At 43.6% G+C, this 22937-nt stretch overlaps 1 protein-coding gene and 1 pseudogene across 1 annotated transcript in view; one reads left to right on the top strand and one right to left on the bottom strand.

Moving 5' to 3' along the window:
- Positions 1 to 4548: 4548 nt before the first annotated feature.
- Positions 4549 to 4822, bottom strand: LOC121534689 (annotated as a pseudogene).
- Positions 4823 to 5256: 434 nt separating this feature from the next.
- LOC121534671 overlaps positions 5257 to 22937 on the top strand; it is a 30502-nt gene continuing 12821 nt past the window's right edge. The window contains exon 1 of the mRNA XM_045210090.1: positions 5257 to 5655. Coding sequence (XP_045066025.1) covers positions 5257 to 5655 — 399 coding nt within the window. The remainder of the gene's footprint in view (positions 5656 to 22937) is intronic.

The raw sequence follows: 22937 nt of genomic DNA, 5'->3' as shown, positions 1-22937 counted from the left end.
CGTTTATGTTGTGAAACTGCAAATACAGAAAATAATATACTTTAGTATTCAATTCACATTGACATACTGTAGCTGTACATTATACATTTCAAGTTGAAGTTGCATAAATACAAAGCAAGTGCCAAGTTACCATATATCTGGCATGACGACAACCCAAATAGATAATTACTCTATGAGTAAAAACTAGCCAACTCCTTTCATTACTCTAATAATGTACAAACACCTCTGTACAATAACAAAGCATATTACACTAGAAACAGTAACAAACTATAGTATGTTTTACACTTCTTTTACATGACGCACGAGCAAACTAATACAGCTAACGGCATCCATGAAAGTCAATGCAATTTGCGTGAGTAAATGTAACCAACTAACATTGATAAGTAAGCAATTTTGTCAATAACAATATTATCATCACTTGCAATATGCTTGAATTGAACTTACAAACAAATATTTTCAGAGGCTGAAGCGTAACAAGAAATAGTTGCACTGAAAGAACTGTACAGTAGCGTTGTTTCTAGCTGCTTGTCTGCGTGCAGAATGACTACTTTACTTCCGGTTTTTGTACATTATTCTAAGTACCAGAAAGCTCCACTAGGGGGCGCTAAACACCATGGAACACAATGAAAGTCACTCTTAATCACTATAATAAAATAAACTGTTACCTTCTAACAAGATGGCAGCACAGGGTCAAATACTTATTTCCCTCATTAAAATGCAAATCAATTTATAACATTTTTGAAATGCGTTTTTTCTGGATTTTGTTGTTGTTATTCTGTCTCTCACTGTTCAAATAAACCTACCATTAAAATTATAGACTGTTCATTTCTTTGTCAGTGGGCAAACGTACAAAATCAGCAGGGGATTAAATACTTTTTCCCCCTCACTGTACCTACTCCCGAAAATTCACAAAGAACCAGAAACTTGGATAGTTCCCTTTGAGGTTCCCCCCGGAAGACCAATTGTTTCTGACTGGAACAGTGAGTCCTACAACATCTCAGAATACATTGACTATTATATCAATCCCCTCTCCACTAAGCACCCCAGTTATCTTAGGGACACTTATCACTTCATGGAGAGGATTGGACCCATAGTTGTTCGCTCCCAAACCCACATATTCACAATAGATATTGATGGCCTATACACTAATATAAATACAGCAACATGAATACAAGCAGTCAGAAACATTTTCAAGAGATATACAGTTAACACTAGACCGGACAAAGAAATACTACAACTATTAGAAATCAGCCTTACTAGCAATAACTTTTTATTCAACGATCCACAGCACAGGTGGTGGGAACAGCTATTGGTAAAACATGTGCAACTGCATACGCAAATATACAGTGGGGAAAAAAAGTATTTAGTCAGCCACCAATTGTGCAAGTTCTCCCACTTAAAAAGATGAGAGAGGCCTGTAATTTGCATCATAGGTACACGTCAACTATGACAGACAAATTGAGGGAAAAAAATCCAGAAAATCACATTGTAGGATTTTTTATGAATTTGTTTGCAAATTATGGTGGAAAATAAGTATTTGGTCACCTACAAACAAGCAAGATTTCTGGCTCTCACAGACCTGTAACTTCTTCTTTAAGAGGCTCCTCTGTCCTCCACTCGTTACCTGTATTAATGGCACCTGTTTGAACTTGTTATCAGTATAAAAGACACCTGTCCACAACCTCAAACAGTCACACTCCAAACTCCACTATGGCCAAGACCAAAGAGCTGTCAAAGGACACCAGAAACAAAATTGTAGACCTGCACCAGGCTGGGAAGACTGAATCTGCAATAGGTAAGCAGCTTGGTTCGAAGAAATCAACTGTGGGAGCAATTATTAGGAAATGGAAGACATACAAGACCACTGATAATCTCAGTCGATCTGGGGCTCCACGCAAGATCTCACCCCGTGGGGTCAAAATGATCACAAGAACCATGAGCAAAAATCCCAGAACCAAACGGGGGGACCTAGTGAATGACCTGCAGAGAGCTGGGACCAAAGTAACAAAGCCTACCATCAGTAACACACTACGCCGCCAGGGACTCAAATCCTGCAGTGCGAGACGTGTCCCCCTGCTTAAGCCAGTACATGTCCAGGCCCGTCAGAAGTTTGCTAGAGTGCATTTGGATGATCCAGAAGAGGATTGGGAGAATGTCATAATGTCAGATGAAACCAAAATATAACTTTTTGGTAAAAACTCAACTCGTCGTGTTTGGAGGACCAAGAATGCTGAGTTGCATTCAAAGAACACCATACCTACTGTGAAGCATGGGGGTGGAAACATCATGCTTTGGGGCTGTTTTTCTGCAAAGGGACCAGGACGACTGATCCATGTAAAGGAAAGAATGAATGGGGCCATGTATCGTGAGATTTTGAGTGAAAACCTCCTTCCATCAGCAAGGGCATTGAATATGAAACGTGGCTGTGTCTTTCAGCATGACAATGATCCCAAACACACCACCCGGGCAACGAAGGAGTGGCTTCGTAAGAAGCATTTCAGGGTCCTGGAGTGGCCTAGCCAGTCTCCAGATCTCAACCCCATAGAAAATCTTTGGAGGGAGTTGAAAGTCTGTGTTGCCCAGTGACAGCCCCAAAACATCACTGCTCTAGAGGAGATCTGCATGGAGGAATGGGCCAAAATACCAGCAACAGTGTGTGAAAACCTTGTGAAGACTTACAGAAAACGTTTGACCTGTGTCATTGCCAACAAAGTGTATATAACAAAGTATTGAGAAACTTTTGTTACTGACCAAATACTTATTTTCCACCATAATTTGCAAATAAATTCATTAAAAATCCTACAATGTGATTTTCTGGAATTTTTTTTCTCATTTTGTCTGTCATAGATGACGTGTACCTATGATGAAAATTACAGGCCTCTCTCATCTTTTTAAGTGGGAGAACGTGCACAATTGGTGGCTGACTAAATACTTTTTTCCCCCACTGTATACATGGCTGAATGGGAGAGAGAGGCGCTGAATGGGAGAGAGAGGCACTGGCCAAGTGTCCATACCAACCCACATGTTATTACCGATTCTTAGACGATATAATAGGAGCCTGGCCTCACGACATTCAACTATTTACAGATTTCCTAAACATTCTCAACAATCATCCATCCATTAAGATTAAATACACAATTCATCTGCAAGAAATCAACTTCCTTGACACAACAGTTTTTTCAGTAAGAACAATCCATCACTGAAAAAAGTCTGTCACACCACAGTGATACATCATTTGACAATAAAAAAACAGCTTAAAAAATCCACATTGTGGACCACTCAAATAGTTTTGAGACACTGAAAGCAGTAATAGCAACATAGTACATTATTTAATTTGGAGTCCACTATAATCTATAATACATGTAGGCCTACAGATTTAAGTATAACTTTTGTATGACTGAAGCTTTTAGTGGTAGGTCCAACGCTTAAAATATTTTGATATACTATTGATATTCATTTTATAAATAGGCCCGTTTAATTTCGTCTGGCTTGCTGTTCCAAATAAAATGGAATGTTTCTTTTTCATATAAAAAAAAAAAAAAAAAACTGTTCGCTAGGTGTAGGCAAGACCGTAAACTGGGATAATACTATAGAGTTAATCAGTGCGATTTCTTTCCACAAATAGACAGGTATTTTTACCTTTCCGTGGTAGCAAGATCTTATCATTTTTTGCGAACTTTATATTAACATTTAATAGAGTGAGATCATTTTAATTATTTTGGGATATGTATCCACATCACCATCAGACCATTTTATTGGTAAACTACAAGTTGTATTGTCAGTGATCCAATTTACAGTTTAGTCATTTAGCAGACGCTCTTATCCAGAGCGACTTCCAATTAGTGAGTGCATACATTTTTCATACTGGCCCCCGTGGGAATCGAACCCACAACCCTTGCGATGCAAGCGCCATGCTCTACCAACTGAGCTACAGGAGGGCCAATACCTTATATAGTACATTTATCATAATGTGGTTGTATTCCAGAGAGGTTAGAAAATGTATCTAGATCCTCTGAGTACAATGACACGTTTGTTTTTAAACCTTGGATTTCTAATCCCTTGATATAATTGTTGGATCTGATTTGAATAGCTAACATTTCGATGGCCATAATAAATAGATATACCGATAGTGGACAACTTTTTACATTTCAGCACCACGGAGCTCCGCTATTACCCGTCTCGTGAGTGGAGATGAAGCAGAAGCGCTGTCCATTCAACTGTGCTGAATAAAGCAACGCATGCACCGAGTATTCCTTTGTCCTTCCTGATTTGGCCAATTATTTGAGTATTTCGGTCTGCCGCGCGTCTTTGACTATTGTAGATAATCCCTTTGGATTTATGCGTTTTATTTCAACGCCTCAGGCAAGTAAAACGTGCAATACGTAGCTTTAAGACGGGTTAGTTAACAACATACATGGTGAGAAATGTAGAGGTGCGCGTGTAAATGGAGCAATGTGCCTTTTTGATGGAAATATGGAGGTGGGATTTTGGAGATCAGGTCATCATTTACACGCGCTCTCCGCGAATACAGTGGGCCATCAGGATGTCCTAGGGCACGATGGACACCCTCTTTGCGTGGATGGCACACAGTTTGGTGTCCTCGAACAGACCGACCAGGTAAGCCTCGCTAGCCTCCTGCAGGGCTATCACGGCGGAGCTCTAGAAGCGCAGGTCGATCTTGAAGAACTGGGCGATTTTTCTCCCCAGGCGCTGGCAGGGCTCGTAATGGGGAGGCGCTCCTGCGCTCAGACTTGGCGGCTAGCTGCTTCCTGTAGGCTTTGCCACGGGTGGATTTGCGAGCGGTTTGCTTGGTTCTGGCCATGGCGCTTGCTTCCTTCTTAGACAGTCGGAGTATAGCCTCGAAATGCCCATGTGAAATGTATAAAGCCGGCAGTGGCATCTGCTGATTGGACACCATCTCCCCACCACCCGGATTGGCCCGTTGCGGAGGACTCCTCTGTCGGTTACTGGAAAGGATGCTTTGCTTCTTTTATTTTAGGACCGCGCGCCCATCACAATACATTGCACGCCAAAAACATCAGTACACTAAGCGCGTGCGTACAATAGCACACTGCTGGCCCTTTGCGCGCAATAATAGTCGTCAAAGTCAAGAGTGAAATCTTGTGTTATATTTTAATGCTAGCCTGTTATCGCAAACGAGGCCAATAGTACACTGCCTGCACACAACTACACACTGCGCGCTGGCAAAAGCACACTGACAGTCGGGAGTATAGCCTCGAAATGCAGAGACGCGCCATGGCCAGAACCAAGCAAACCGCTCGCAAATCCACCGGTGGCAAAGCCCCCAGGAAGCAGCTTGCCACTAAGGCTGCTCGCAAGAGCACCCCGGCCACTGGCGGTGTGAAGAAGCCTCACCGTTACAGGCCCGGCACCGTGGCTCTGAGAGAGATCCGTCGTTACCAGAAGTCCACTGAACTGCTCATCCGCAAGCTGCCCTTGCAGCGCCTGGTGAGAGAAATCTCCCAGGACTTCAAGACCGACCTGCGCTTCCAGAGCTCCGCCGTGATGGCCCTGCAGGAGGCTAGCGAGGCTTACCTGGTCGGCCTGTTCGAGGACAGCAACCTGTGCGCCATCCACGCCAAGCCGGTGACCATCATGCCCAAGGACATCCAGCTGGCCCGCCGAATTCGCGGAGAGCGCGCATAAATGAGGATGACCTGATCTCCAAAATCCCCCAAATGCTCTTTTAAGAGCCAACTCCATATTTCCATCAAAAAGGCACAATTGTTCCATGTATACACGCACCTCTACATTATGCAGTATGTTGTTCACTAACACGTCTAAAAGCTACGTATTGCACCTTTTAGTTGCCTGAAGTCTAGCTTCAATGTTTGTGTGTGTATATACAACCATCTGGCATCATCCACTTCCTTTGGACTATAGTATCACAGTAAAATGCTTTACAAAGGAGGGGAAAAAGAAACTAGTGATAATATAGGCCGAATAGTAACAAGAATTGTGTTCAGATGAATAATTGACACTATTAGCTGTGTGTAATAGCCTTGCATGCAGTCAAGAAAAAACATTGCATGCCAACTGACTTTGAAAGTCCAATGTTGTAGTGCTGCTGAGAGACTCATGCAGAGGCCAAAACTTTACAGTGGAGCATGGAGGACATCTTGTGGTTCAACTCGGGTACTGCCCATGTAGCTCTTTAGCCCAGCGTTTCCCAAACGCGGTCTGGGGTCCCCAAGGGGTGCGCGTTTTGCCCTAGCACTCCACAGCTGATTCTAATACTCCCAGCTTGATGATGATGAGTTGATTATTTGAATCAGCTGTGTAGTGCTAGGGCAAAAACTCCCAAAACGTGGCCTGAGTTTGGGAAACCCTGATTTAGGCTAATACTAGCCTATTAGGATGACTTGGTTCTATCGCTTTATGCCAACCGCTGAACTCTGGTTTTCACTAATTACTTGTCCCAGGTGACCATTATGAATCTAATAGCAAAACAAATGTTTCTAAATTGCTCTTTGAATGTAGCATGCTACAGTCTGTCAATTACACTGTGGAAATCACATTTACATCTATCTTATCCCCTGTGTCGTCATTGAAGACATATCACAATCATTGAAGGAAAAAGTCCATGTATTCTTTAGATAATTACAACATAGATGTCCTGTAATCAAACGACAGAAATGGAATGAATGAAACAAACCGAACGTTTAGCAGGCACTAGTTTGCATCAAGCCTGTCTTGAGCATTTTGACATAGGTGTGGATTTGATGTCATTGCATGCCTCATCCGTGGCCTGGAGGAGGGTGGCACGCTCATGGGGATGGCAATCACACACACCTTCCACCTGTATTGCATTTCACAGTATTGTGTGGCTCAGGTATTCAGCGCATGTCACTAGCAACACCATAGTTGTGGGTTGGATCCCCACTGGGGTCACATGCTAAAAGGTATGGACTCACTGTTGTCACTTGGGATAAAAGCGCCAGCTATATCAAAGCTATAGGATATGAAGGTAGGGCATTGGCCAATGCCATTTCCGGAAAGCAGTGTGAACCCCCCCGAAGGAGAAGTTGACTATTCAAATAGAGCTACCCAAACATTTATTGGATGTTGCAAAGTTTTTTGCTTTCACCCATGGTTCCTAAAGGGAGTCAAAAAAGGGCAGGAAACGATGGGTTCTCAGCAATATTTCACCAACAACCAATCACTATTCAAGCATAGACATTAGGATCATCAACAAATATTCCTAAGTCATACTACAAAAGGGTTGTAACGAAATGGAATTGTTTGTTCAATGCAAGTTCAACGTCAAAGAAAAAGTGCATCACCACAACAAACGTGTCTTTAGATACACTGTAAAAAATGACTTTGTGGAATGTACTCAAACAGTCAACAAAAGCACACGTAATATTATTGATTAGATATTTTTGCTTGTTTTTATGAGTAGATAAGCTTGAGTAAGTTGTTTAGATGTGGTCAAATACATTGAGTAAAGATGCTAGAAGTAAAAATGATAATATTACGTTGATTCAACTCAAATAGATCCATGACATTGTGTTCTTTTACCTACATTTACATGTACATTTACGTCATTTAGCAGATGCTCTTATCCAGAGCGACTTACAAATAGGTGCATTCACCTTATAGCCAGTGGGATAATCACTTTACAGTAAAGGGGGGGGTAGAAGGATTACTTTATCCTATCCCAGGTATTCCTTAAAGAGGTGGGGTTTCAAATGTCTCCGGAAGGTGGTGAGTGACTCCGCTGTCCTGTCGTCGTGAGGGAGCTTGTTCCACCATTGGGGTGCCAGAGCAGCGAACAGTTTTGACTGGGCTGAGCGGGAACTATGCTTCCGCAGAGGTAGGGGAGCCAGCAGGCCAGAGGTGGATGAACGCAGTGCCCTCGTTTGGGTGTAGGGACTGATCAGAGCCTGAAGGTGCGGAGGTGCCATTCCCCTCACAGCTCCGTAGGCACGCACCATGGTCTTGTAGCAGATGCAAGCTTCAACTGGAAGCCAGTGGAGTGTGCGGAGGAGCGGGGTGACGTGAGAGAACTTGGGAAGGTTGAACACCAGACGGGCTGCGGCATTCTGGATGAGTTGTAGGGGTTTAATGGCACAGGCAGGGAGCCCAGCCAACAGCGAGTTGCAGTAATCCAGACGGGAGATGACAAGTGCCTGGATTAGGACCTGTGCCGCTTCCTGTGTAAGGCAGGGTCGTACTCTCCGAATGTTGTAGAGCATGAACCTACAGGATCGGGTCACCGCTTTGATGTTAGCGGAGAACGACAGGGTGTTGTCCAGGGTCACGCCAAGGCTCTTCGCACTCTGGGAGGAGGACACAACGGAGTTGTCAACCGTGATGGCGAGATCATGGAACGGGCAGTCCTTCCCCGGGAGGAAGAGCAGCTCCGTCTTGCCGAGGTTCAGCTTGAGGTGGTGATCCGTCATCCATACTGATATGTCTGCCAGACATGCAGAGATGCGATTCGCCACCTGGTTATCAGAAGGGGGAAAGGAGAAGATTAGTTGTGTGTTAGGAGAGGCCATGTGAGGATATGACAGAATACCTGAATGATTCATCCTATTATGTACTCAATGTTACATGATATATTCATTTAGACCAACTCAGAAAAGGTTCACATTTTTACTTTGGATTCACTAAATCAGATCCCTTAAGAGAAAAGGTATCCGGACACCGGGAATCCATTTATTTAAACATCAACGGTTTGCAAAACATGTGTTATTATGAGTTGACAAATTACGGAATTGCAAACAACACTGCAGGTAAGTCCTGATTAATGTAGGTAGGCAAAACCGTAGAAATAGGACCTAGAACACTAACTAGTATAGGATCTATGTGGGCAGAACATTTACTTACGAGAGATACAATGGAGCTTCAACCCCATAGACGTCATGGGGAACAAAATATTCTCATAGTAACCATGGATAACTACTGAAATGGAGGCTCAAATAGCTTGTGTTTGCACTGTGGGATATTTTTCAAACTACAATGTTGCCTACAAGGCCAAAATAATTAAAGACGTGACAACCCCAATAATCGAAACACTTTTACTTGTTTGTTCCTATAACATTTATCTGTTCACGAGCACTGCTGATGGATGCCACCTATATTACTTTGGTCATTTTTCCTTTAAACCATTAATGTTGTAGTTGCGCCTTTTTTCAACAGTTCCCAATAGAAATCTGTTTAAAATAGGTGAAAAAGGTATTGCAGTAGACCATCAGTGATGCAGGTAGCATTGTGATGTCATAACAACCATACTGTGCAGACAGACCCTGGTACCGCACCTGCTGCTATTTCATCCTCTAAATGGCCGCCTATGAAAAGCCAAGTGACATTTACTCCTGATGTACTGACTGACCTGTTGCAACCTCTACAACCACTGTGCTTATTATTTGACCCTGCTGGTCATCTATGAACGTTTTAACATCTTGGAGAAAAATGTGCCCTTAATGGCCACGTACTGTTATAATCTCCACCCGGAACAGGCAGAAGGGCACCGGCCACCCCTCAGAGCCTGGTTGTTCTCTAGGTTTGTGCCTTTCTAGGGAGTTTTTCCTAGCCACCGCGCTTCTACATCTGCATCGCTTGCTGTGTGGGGTTTTAGGCTGGGTTTCTGTATAGCACTTTGTGACATATTTTGATGTAAAAAGGGCTATATAAATCCACTTCATTGATTGATTGATGGTAGAATTGTCAAAATACCAGTGGTGAAAGGTGTGTACCTTGATGAAACCTCAAAATGGTATGTACAACGGATTCAAAAATGGACATTTCAAACGGCAACTGTATGGGAACAAAATAGACATTACATTTTACAATGACATCCTTCATTAAAAACACCTATTTTGTATCTTTTGTATACAAAACACAATGGAAAATACCGTGGCAGTGACCCTTTAAAAGACACCTTGCAGAATAAACGTGTCTTCCTTACCCTCTAACCTCTTTAGCCTAGAGAACCGCCACGGGCCCATCAGGGACGGGGTCCCAGACCGCAATGTGCTCGAGCCCCGCCTCTCTGTGACCATCCCCCAGTAGGCAGAGGTTGGTCCCAGCACAGATTCTGTGCCCCAGGCGGCTTCACCAACAACAAGCGGGCCTGTGGTAGAGGACACCATTCCTGACCTGCTACCAGAAAAAATGAAGGGAGAGAAGAGTTCCAAAGGCACCTCAGCGTTTAACTACGAAGGTGTTACAAAGTAACCCTGACATTCAGTCTATGACAATTGTCCTCTGGCCTGTCATTCTGCTTAAGACAGTCATTTGTTCTTGAGGGCTGTCACTCGCCACGGCACTCTCCTTATTGATCGCATAGATTTCCTTTACATGTTACGCAAGGTCTTGCAGGAAATGACCCCACTCAGCTTCCTGCAAAATAAATAAGACACAAATACAGACATTCTGACAATGTGGGGAACACATTTTATTCCACCTGGATTACGACATGCCCTTATTTGTTATCAGATTGCAGTGAACATTCTCTCCCTCTCTCTCTCTCACACACACACACACACACACACACACACACACACACACACACGTGATCGAATATTCATGGGTGAAAATGCTTTATTGGCCCCACATGGTAGTCTTTAATGAGGCCACCTCCAGTAAAGCTGAATAATAATTCCTCACTGAACTCACATCATGACCCTGATATAGAATAAAATCACTGATCTCATTGGATTCAATCTGTGCATGTGAAATCTATGAAATCACCGATCCAAGTATCCTATATTTGCAAAAGGTGTACAATACTTGGGTAGCACAGCGGGGCCTGTGGCTTAAATTGCAGCACCGAACATCAGCCAGATAAATACAAAACAGTGCATTTTTCCTGAGGATACTTTACCATCCAGCATGACCCGCAATCTGTCTCCAACCTTGCCTCAAGATGTTTTGTTGTGAGCCTGTGGAATTGTTCATTGATCTGAAAGACAAATACTGAAATATCATCAAGCAAGGCTCATAACAAAGAGGTTTGTCATAGTGAAGACATATCATTTGGCATTTTCTTTTTTTGCCTGCTGACTCACCTGAGAGGCTTCTAAACAGAGCAGGCTGTCTGTCTTTCATGTCTTCAACACTGGGACACTGGTTGATGACTTCCTGTCTTTTGGCGTGCAAATGTCTTGGTCATATTTCCTGGAATCACCCTTGTGTGGTCCTTCTTTGCATGTTACTAATTCTATTCTCTGAGCGGCCACATCTGTTAAAAGAAGAATCTAGACGACTAACCATACCCATTAACCCATTTTATCTAGACCCTGCAACTACAACAAGTAGCTACGAATTGTGACCAAATTGATTATTTCCATAGCCATTACAGCAGCTAGCTTTTAGCTAAAGTACGTTAGCAATCAAGGGCTGACACACGATTGATATGCTACTAGCTAACTCGCGCTAATACACATGGGCAGACAAACCTAAATTAGCTAATGTTAGCTTAGCTTAGAAAGTAACCTAGCTAGCACAAGCGCCCTTATGTTAGCTAGCTACCTACTAGCTAAAGGTAGTATGACAAAAAAAACAGGACGAGGAAACGTAGCGTGGAAACCCGTATTCTCGGCATATTCAACAGCGTTTAAATAATTCATTACCTTCAACAGTGTTATCTTGTGATCAAGCCATCAATGTTAGGTGATTATTGGTGGTGTCAACATGTTAGCTAACGGGTTAGCAATTAGCAAGTTTGACATTTCAGTGGAAATACTACTATCAGCTTTTTGATAAGCGGTTTTGAAAAAAAAAAACATCACGTATTTTCGCAATTCGGCCCCAAGTTATTGGCCACCTTACTATTCAGTTCCATTACAATATATATCCGTTTAATTTTGTTCAAGAAGAGACACACCGACCGTGTACCGGAAGTGTTTGACTAGTTGGCTAGGCTTCCGGTAAAAAATAATGATTTGCCTGTCCACTTTTCATTGCGTGGCCCGGTGCGCCCTCTTGAGGACGATTAAAAAAACGTCCATCACCAACATATTCAGTGTTGTAACCAAATAATATCTCATCATTTGTTTTACAGATTCATCTTATGTTTTGAGAAAGTAGATAACAGTTGAATTCTAAAATATGAGTATTAATAATTTACATCAAATAAACCTTTAATTTCAGTTATGTGCATTGACATAAACAATGAAAACACTTGGAGTTTGTTGCAGAGATGCACTTGGAGAGTAAAGGAAGAAATACACAAGAGTGGTTCTATAACTATATATATATATATATATATATATATATATATATATATATATATATATATATATATATATATTACATTTTAGACTTTTCTTTTTTGTACAAATAAATAATTTCATATGAACACAAACAATTCAATCTCGACCTCCATCCCTATATTGTCACAAAAATCACAATAATATTCCAGCTACACCGCTACCTCTTGATCCCACTGCACACACCTGCAGTGGAACCAGTGCTGACAGAAGTCACACCACAACCATGGCACCTCGGATCTACACTCCTGAGAGGAGCTTGCAGGCGTCTCACGCTCCCCGCAGCGAGCACAGCAGGTGGTCTTCTTTTATACCAAATAATACAAATGGATTAATATGGTTTTACAAAATGTAGAAGTTCTTCAGCAACAATAGTAATTGATACAACTGAGAGAGAGAGAGAGAAACAGATGAAGTACCTGAGAGCGGTGCCATGGGTGGCGTGACTGACGTGACCGGTGGAGCTTTTCTCTTCCTTTTCTGTGCTGCAGTTTGAGAAAAAGTACTGTTAGACAGAGCATGTTTCATGAAAACCCTTTTCCACTTTTTTACACCAACATCTCTGGAGGAAGCCGCAGAGGTTTTGGAGGAGGTGGAGATGACTTGAGGGCTGGTGCTATGCACTGTAGATATGTAAAGAGAGATTCTGTTGTTTACATTGCTGTTGTATAAAACAGATAACAAACAGTCATTTTTACGTAATTTAACACGCGTTTACCTGTGGAGGTGGCGGTATTCAAATTGCAGGGGGCCAGGGACACCAGACGAGGCCGCTACGGTGGTGTGACCAGAGGAGTCTGAGGAGGCAGTTGGTCCAGAGGAGGCCGTGTTGGTGGTGACAGACAGGGTGGGTGGTGTGCATCGCGGTGGCGGTGGACAAAACCGCCGACGATGGCTTGGAGGAGCCGGTGTTTGTAACGGTGGGGTTGAGGGGCCGACGACGGTGTGGCTGGGAGAGTAGGCACGTGGCCTTCTGCAGCTGGGGACTCCGGCGGCTCCTACAGGTGTTGCACACCGGGAGGCACTGGCAGTGGTGATACAGCTGTCAGGAGTGGTTCCAGCAGGGGGTCCTGCAGAGGCGATGGCGCCAATGGTCTCATCCACGGCAGCCCTCTCCTGTGCCCTCTGTGTTCTGAGGGCTGCCCGACGCTCTTTCCCCTCTCCTTCTCACCCCTCTCCTGCCACCGGCGCGTGTATTCCTCCCCGGTGAGGCACGTGGCGACCACAGCGACTCTTCTGTATCGGTCCAGCCGATACTTCAGGACAGTAAGGATGTGCCCCAGGTCCTTCGCTATCAGCCCACCCTCTATTAGGGGGTGCTCTTCTAGAGTTAGGCCTGGGACTGGAGCAGGGACTGGGACTGGAGATGGGGCTGAGGGTCCTCCTGCGGTCGCTGGGGAGGAGGCGCTGACGAATGGCAAGTGCTGCTGGTTCCAGGAGAGGAGGTGGTGGGACTCAGTAGGGACTGAGACAACATTAAACGGGACCCTTCAATGGCTGAAGGGTCAAGAAGGGAAGAGGGCACACTTCTTAAACCCTTCCACCACATAGCGCATGTCCTTGCATCGCTGGTACGAGTAGCGGAATACTCTGGCAAATTCTGATTTGTTTACCATGTAGGAGTGGTCAAAATGGCTAAGGTCTCCAGCTACCTCGGAGAACTCAGCCATTAAAGGGCCAAAGTATGCCACGTCCAGCGGCTGCAGGACACGGGTGCAGTGTGGTGGAAGACAAAGAAGTATAACCCCTTCCCTTAGTGCCGCCGCGAGCACCTCTGGGTCCATGTGGCTCTTGTGCCCATCGAAGAGGAGAAGGCGCTCCTTCACTGCATACTTAAAGAAGTGCAGAAACCAATTCCTAAACAGGTCCCCATCAATGTAGCCACTGCTAGCCAAGGCTTGGGGGGGGGCCTCCCAGTGTGTAGTGGCCACCGGGGAAACGTCCTCCCCAGCTGCGTTGAAGCAGGCCAGCACTGTGATGTGCTCCTTGGTCCCAGGAGCCTGCTGGTACACGTGTTTTGCGCCCCGGGGAGCCAGCACTTTGTGCCTGCTCTGGTCGCTACGAAACCCAGACTCATCGCAGTTATAGATTTGTCTGGGTTTCTCCCTCAACCCACTCTCCTCCAAGTGCTTCTCATAAGAAGCGAAGAAGGTGTCCGTCGTCGGACGTGTGGCACACTCAGCACTCCCCCTGTCCTGGGTGTCCGGCCTCCTCATGCTCAGGATCATGTGCCTCCTCCTGAACATTTCCCACCACCGCTTCCCCAGTGGCGGGATTGTTTCCCCTGGGTGCCGAAACCTACAATAGAATAGAATAGAATATATACAGTGGGGGGGGAAAGTATTTAGTCAGCCACCAATTGTGCAAGTTCTTCCACTTAAAAAGATGAGAGGCCTGTAATTTTCATCATAGGTACACGTCAACTATGACAGACAAAATTAGAAGAAATTTTCCAGAAAATCACATTGTAGGATTTTTAATGAATTTATTTGCAAATTATGGTGGAAAACAAGTATTTGGTCAATTACAAAAGTTACTCAATACTTTGTTATATACCCTTTGTTGGCAATGACACAGGTCAAACGTCTGGCACTGCAGGATTTGAGTCCCTGGCGGCGTAGTGTGTTACTGATGGTAGGCTTTGTTACTTTGGTCCCAGCTCTCTGCAGGTCATTCACTAGGTCCCCCCGTGTGGTTCTGGGATTTTTGCTCACCGTTCTTGTGATCATTTTGACCCCACGGAGTGAGGTCTTGCGTGGAGCCTCAGATCGAGGGAGATTATCAGTGGTCTTGTATGTCTTCCATTTCCTAATAATTGCTCCCACAGTTGATTTCTTCAAAACAAGCTGCTTACCTATTGCAGATTCAGTCTTCCCAGCCTGGTGCAGGTCTACAATTTTGTTTCTGGTGTCCTTTGACAGCTCTTTGGTCTTGTCCATAGTGGAGTTTGGAGTGTGACTGTTTGAGGTTGTGGACAGGTCTTTTATACTGATAACAAGTTCAAACAGGTGCCATTAATACAGGTAACGAGTGGAGGACAGAGGAGCCTCTTAAAGAAGAAGTTACAGGTCTGTGAGAACCAGAAATCTTGCTTGTTTGTAGGTGACCAAATACTTATTTTCCACCATAATTTGCAAATAAATTCATAAAAAATCCTACAATGTGATTTTCTGGATTTTTTTCTCCTCAATTTGTCTGTCATAGTTGACGTGTACCTATGATGAAAATTACAGGCCTCTCTCATCTTTTTAAGTGGGAGAACATGCACAATTGGTGGCTGACTAAATACTTTTTCTCCCCACTATCATTGTCCATCCAGGATGAAAATGTTTGTTTTGTTATCACCATACACATCCACATTTACATCACACACATTGAGAACAGTCAGTCCACCAGTCTACATACATAAATACAGATAACACCAAATACCTGCATATTTTGTCGGCGTATTTCATCAGCCTCTGTCTGGTGAAGGGGAGCCCATGGCTGGCACAGTAGATACAGTACTGCACCAGAGAATTTTCATCCTCTGGTGCAAGCAATGTGGGTGGTCCACTGCGACAACCACGGGTCACCTGGCCGCTCAGCCTGTCCGCCAGGGTCTGCCGAGGTACACCATGCACCTTGGTAGATATGAAAATAAAACTGTTACTAGCAGATAAAATTCATATACACATGGTAATCTCCTAAAAACAAAAGATGCCTAACCTTGGCAGCCTGGCGAATAGCCATCCCTGCCCCGCAGTCCTCTATGGCATGGAACATGTCCACCTCACTCCACTGCTTCCTCTTGACTTTCTCCATGCTTTGGTGTTAATACATGTAGATAATTAACTTGGCATACTATACACATTTTAGAAAGATATCTGAATATGTATAAACATTTACATTTCAGAGCTAAGGCATTGAAAGGTGAGGAAAGTTTTCACAATAACTGAAAGTGTACCCACGTTTTTTGTTTGATGTTATCTGTAATGAAAATGTGTGTCCCAATTAGTTTAATATTGATGCATACATTGTACAATTTGACTAAATACTACCTCTATGTAGCTGTTGTAAGATGAAACATAACCAACAGTGATAGCTGTCAAAAAGTTAATGGTTCAAAGTTCCAAATACATTTTTGCAGATTGTGCAAAAGGCCTCCGTCAGAGGACTCCCAATTTTGATATGATAAAGCTTGACAACATTCTGCTGTTTTCGTGATATGTATTATCTAACGCTTACAATTTATTTCCTTTTTGCTGTCTTAGCAGTTCTATCAACATTTAGCAACTAAGCTAGTAACATTAGAAAATCCGCTATATTTCAGAGCTAAAAAGTTGGATATTAAATGATGTGTGGTCTGTCGTGCAGTCGAATTTTACAATATGCAGCGTGTTCCACAAAATGTGTACATATCACTTTTTTCAAAACACTCAAAACTGTTAAGTTGCGTCAATTCAAATCTGGTATTAGGAACAAAAGTGGTCAACACGACTTCTAAGATATACTAGTATTTTAATTAATGCAAAACCTTCAATGGTAAATATGAGGTTCGTATATACGGGCTCCCTGAACTACCTCGCAGGGCAGACAGAGAACTAATCCATTGTTTCAGATTGTTCTTCAAATACTCTTGACAGTTCTCAGTTCCCGCTCTCTGCTGGCCAATCAGAGTAGAGACTGAGCGTGGTTTAGACTTACTCAGCCAATCCGTTGGCGCACGGGCTAGTCCCAGTCCCTTGGCGCATCCCTGTTACCAGGCATACGTTCTTATCATAACAACCTGTCATGGTGAGAAGAGCCAGCTCCCCTAGACACCATTCCTACATCCAAGGATGGTTCACAGATCACAAAGGACCAGTATAGTCTAGTATTTGGAGACACAAATTATTATCTTATCTTACCCCCTAAAACAGCTCTTCACATCAATCACAGCTTGCCAGGTAAAACAACCCACATGAGCCCAGTCTAGAATGCATTCTTTCTAAGTTAGTCATCCCATCAATTATGAAAATAATAAATCCCCAACAAAACCTAACTTCACTTACACAAATTGCACTGAAAATCGGAGGTCAGCTAGCTAGAAGGGTGTCGTTAGCAGCAAAACGTACCATTATTTTCCAGTTCCATTTTAAAATGTTGAGCTCGAGGTGATTTAGTCCTCCAACCGCTAGAGAGTGTCAGAGGTTAGGGGGAAATTAGCTACACGTTAGCTAGCTAGTATTGGCGATTTATTATTCTCCTAAATTGATGGGATGACTAACTTAGAAAGAATGCATTCTGGACTGTGCTAATGTAGGTTGTGACACCTGGCAAGCTGTGATTGATGTGAAGAGCTGTTTTAGAGGGTAAAATGAGATAAGGATGTGTGTCTCCAGATACTGGAATATACTGGTTCTTTGTGATCTGTGAACCTTCCTTGGACGTAGGAATGGTGTCTAAGGGAGCTGGCTCTTCTCACTATGACAGGTTGTTATGATATGGACTTATGCCTGGCAACAGGGGTGCATCAACGGATTGGCTGAGTAAGTCTAAACCACGCTCAAGTCTCTACTCTAATTGGCCAGCAGAGAGGTGGGAAACTCTCTCTGTCAGAGTATTTGAGCAAGAACATAGAACAATGGATTAGTTCTCTGAAGTGCCCTGCGAGGTATTTCAAAGAGCCCGTATATACAAAACATCATATTTACCATTGAAGGTTTTTGCATTAATTAAAATAACTAGTATATCTTAGAAGTCGTGTTGACCTCTTTTGTTCCTAATACCAGATTTGAATTGACGCAGCTTTGACAATTGGTGACCCCGACGTGATCTGGTAGAAGGGACTTCGCTGGGTACTGTCCGGCCCATTGGTCATCTCTTTCATTGGACTGTGTTTCACAAAAAGTCCGGACAACTTAAAGGTAAGCAGATACCTATTGTTAAATAACTAAAGATCTGCAAATTGGCTTTATTCAAATTAATTTTGTGAAACAACTGTCTGATGTAAGTGAACTAAATTATGAAACTATTATGAGTAGATAAGCACAAAATTGTGACAAATAAACCTTAGGTGAAATGTGATGTTAAACCATGGTACCAGAGAGTATTGATTCTACCGGCAAGGTCCGTAACTGGGAGACGGCTAGGTTCAGGAGACAATACTGACATCTACCGGCAAGGTCCGTAATTGCGACAATACGGCTAAGGTTCGGAGATATAGGGAATAATTGATTTAAGTAATTGCTATCGGCAAGGTTCGTAACTACGACAGTACGGCTAGGTTCGAAGAATTACACCGGCAAGGTTCGTAACTTTAAGGATATGGCTGGGTTCGGTAAATTTTAGATAATACTGGTGACTGGCAAGGTCCGTAACTAAGGGTTGCGGCTAGGTTCAGCACAGTGTTTTGAATAAAATAGACACGGCTGTGTGCCCAAATAGATTGTGTGTGGAATATAAGTGTGTAATTTATGACTGTGTGACATATTTGACTGTGTGATAGGATTATGACTGTGTATTGTGAGTGAGTGCGATAACTGTGTACTATTTTTGCTGTGTGATAACTGTATACTACGTTTAACTGTGTACCATTTTTGGCTGTGAATACAAATAATATTTTAAAACAGTAAATAATGAGAATTACAATTAGGAAATAAGGTTTAAATTGTGCAAACGTTAACAAAAGACACCCATAGGAGGTACTATAAAAAGTTAGACAGTGCGAGTGTTGTCGTATACATGAAAGTGTGAATGATAAACCTGTATACCTTGATAGAAAACAAATTGGGAATCAAAAGACGTTTGTGGCTGTCCAAACGGTATAATTTGGGAATAAATGCTGGATTTGTGGTTACTCAAACCATATAATCCGTCAGTGACAATCGAAAACATGAAATGAAAAGTGATGAATGAGTGTGACTGAACTAAAACTTTTGAACTGATATATTTGAAATATAACATTTGATGTTTGACATAGCATAATACTGGTTTTAAATAAGTAAATTGAAGTGATATGGTGTGGCGCTTGATTTGATGTATCAACCATTGGTTAAATAATTGAAACACTTGGGTTTATTCGTTCAATTTACCATTTGATGTGTGGCGTTTAATTTGATGTATCAACCATTGGTTAAAGAATTGAAACACTTGGGTTTATTCGTTCAGTTTACCAGTTGATGTGTGGCGTTTAATTTGATGTATCAACCATTGGTTAAATAATTGAAACACTTGGGTTTATTCGTTCAATTTACCATTTGATGTGTGGCGTTTGATTTGATATAACAACCATTGGTTAAATAATTGAAACACTTGGGTTTATTCGTTCAATTTACCATTTGATGTGTGGCACTGTAAGAATACTGCTTTCAAATAATTAAGGCTGAAATAACCTGGCGCCGAGTTTAACTAATTAGGTGGGAATAATAGATAGATGTACTTTAAATAACTAAATAACGGACGAATATTACAAATTAAAACGAAAAAAACATGACTACCAGCGGAGAAGCGGAAAGAATATTGAAGGCTCTAAAATCCACACTTGAAACAAACGGAGGAAAAGATGGAAAGGAATGGAGCAGGCGAGGAGAAAAACTCTATAGGGAATGGATAGACGATGGTTGTATACTGTCCCCCGATGGAGTGCCTGTAGAAGGCGAACCAGGGAGAATACTGGAGACGTTGAAACGGAAAACCCAGAAAGCAGAAGGCGAATGGAAAAATGAAGGAGAGCCCCGCAGTGGCAAAATTAAAGACGCAATGGAGAAAGCAAAGCTAAAGGAGAGGATTGGCCTAGCAATGCTTGGAAAATTGAAGAAACTGTGTGCGGAGAAAACAGGACAAAAGGAAAGGACCCGTTTATACCCACCCTTACCAACAGCGCCACCACCATATGACGACCACCCAAAAACAATGGCTCCGGTTCTGGATATAGCGGGAAAAGTCCACTATCAACAAAGGACAGATGAGGGAGAAGAAGGAATGTGGGTCAGAAAGAGCGATATGACTGACAGAAGGGGAGAAGTGGACATACTTTTAAAAGCTGCAAGAGCGCTAGAAAAAGGAGTGTTTGAACTGAGTAGAATTGAGGGAGAGACGGGGAACAGATGCGGAACAGAAGGAGAAGGGAGTGTTGACGGTGACGGTGAGAGTGAGAAGGAAGAGAGAATGAGCCTAACTGGAGGAAACGTAAGGGGTGGTCTAGCCCAGGGGGAGTGGCAATGAAACAAGGATGCTGAAGAAGGGGAATTGAGGGAGAGACTTGAGAGACAGAGAGATGAAGAACGACTGGAAGAGTTGAAGATGATAAAAGAGGAAGTACGACACCAGGAAGCACAACTGCACAAGTTTAAAAATGGAGCTCAAAGCGAACAAAAACGGAAGTGAAAGTGAACGCTCACCAGTAAGGGGACACTGTATTGACCTCAGAGACAGGGAAGAGAGTGAGGAGGAAAGAGGGAAACAACAAAAACTCATATGTGGAGCTTTTGATGGAGACATATGGGACAACAATGATGGACCCGCATACCATACCCGAGCCAGGGCCCAGTCCAGAGAAGGACACAAAGGGGGGCAGTACCCGTTGAGGGAGACCCCAGGGGGGGCCTCAGTTTACAAGCCATGGTCCCACAGAGACATACAGACCCTGGTGGACTGTCTCCCCCAAACTGAAGAATCTGGACACAGATGGGTGAAGTCTTTTGAGAGTCTCACAGCAGCGGATGAACTCACCATAGGTGATATGGTTACTGTAATGAACAGGTGTATGGGAGACCAGGAATGCAGAGAGATAATGACCTCTGGGGGGACTGAGAGGGCAAGTGGGGTCGGCTACAAGATTTGACCCTCACCGCAGTGACATATGGGATGTCATAAGGATAAGGGATGGTAAGTATCCTACCCAGGCCAGACCCGAATTGATGAGAACTCTGATATTGAATGACGATGAAACCATACCAGCATACATGAAGAGGGCTAAGTGCCTCTGGAGGCAAGCATGGAATGAAGAACCAGGAAAAGACACCATGAAGCACCTCTTCCTGACAAACTGCTTGGGGGGACTCCCGGATCAGGCTCGAGCTGAATGTGAAAAAGTTGTGGCAATCACCGCAAAATCAATTCCGGAATTTACAGAGATAGCACAACACCATGTGGAACGATGGAGAGAGGCTAAGCGAAAAGAAGAGGATGAACTCAAACAACTTCAGAAAAAGGTTCTGAAGAAGCAACTGACAGAGGACAAGCCGGGAAAACAAATGGTGGTAACCAGTACCCCAACATCTAATCCTACCACTCCTGCACCCGGAAATGATACTACTGCTGCAGTTACTGCTGTAATACAGGCAATGACGGGAATGATGGCACCTTCTGGTCCTCCTGGATATGGTGCACCCACATACCAGCAACCCTATATACCACCACGACAACAGGGATACACCCCTAGATACGCTGACCAAGGGTGTTTTAACTGTGGGATGGATGGCCACCTGGCAAGACACTGTTATCTCCCAAGACAGGGACAACAAAGAGGGAGGGGTTACATGGGACAGTCCAGAAGACAAGCACCGAGATACCAGCAAGGATGGGGAAACTGGCAAGGAGGAGGAATGCCAGTCCAGCAGCACCAACCACCACAACAGCAGAACCGAAAACAAGACCCAGCAGTGCCTAACGCTGCCTTCCTGCCCAGCATGTCATGGCTGGGTGATGAACACAATTACCAATGAAGCTGCCCAGAAACCCATAAGGATCCCACCACCAACATTTACACTTTCCCACCAGGTTCAGAGCCGATAGTGACATGTTTGATTGGAGGAAGACAACATAATATGCTGATTGATACAGGATGTACATGGTCTTCTGTACAAGCAACATATCAACTCACTACCAAAACACAAGCTTTTTCTGGGGTTTCTGGGGCTATTATGAGAAAGCCATACACAGTTCCATTGGAGGTTGTATGGGATGACCAACAGGTTACCCATCAGTTTCTATACAACCCGGAATGCTCAATGGGGCTCATGGGGAGGGACCTGCTTTCCAAACTGGGATGTAGTATCTATTGTAACCAGGAGGGTCTACATGCATCCATCATGCCCATAGATGATCTCATGCCAGTAATCATGAAAAAACTCTCCGACCCCCCTCACATGCTATATGTGGGAACACACCTAAACGAGGAAGATGAGGAGGAAGCATATGTTTACTGGCTGAAGCTCATGGATACTGACCCTGATGCTCCCCGAGTATGCAGAGAGTTCCAACTATGGAAGGCCTGGATACAGACCTTAAATGCATACTATCCACCTGAGGACCCTCCGCACATGACAATGAACTATACCAGGGACTTGGATGAAGCATATGATGAAGCCTGGGAGGAGGAAATGGACGATAGGCGCCCGATTGTGACCAGCAATTATATGTACATACTCAAAGAAGGAGTGGCTACCAGCTGCATGGTCATGGATGGAGACGTGGTACTCACAGACAAATGGTTTGCTCTTCCTAGTGATTCTGTGCCGCATGTTACCCTTCTTGTGGGATTTGGATATGAGGCAAGATCTCTGGGACCAGCGGTAAAGGCATCAAGTTGCCTACGGTGGAACAAAACCTCTTGTTACAACGTGGAAAGCGCATTCCTTGAGGGAAATCAAGTATGGAGAATTAAACTCAATGTGGATGATGTGTCAAAACCAGAGGTTGTGAGGAGGTCACGTTACCATGGCAGGGAGA

This window comes from Coregonus clupeaformis, chromosome 33 (genome assembly GCF_020615455.1).
Source record: "Coregonus clupeaformis isolate EN_2021a chromosome 33, ASM2061545v1, whole genome shotgun sequence".
NCBI lineage: Eukaryota > Metazoa > Chordata > Actinopteri > Salmoniformes > Salmonidae > Coregonus > Coregonus clupeaformis.
Note: the sequence above shows the minus strand (reverse complement) of the source record. Positions and strands in the feature narration are given on the sequence as shown.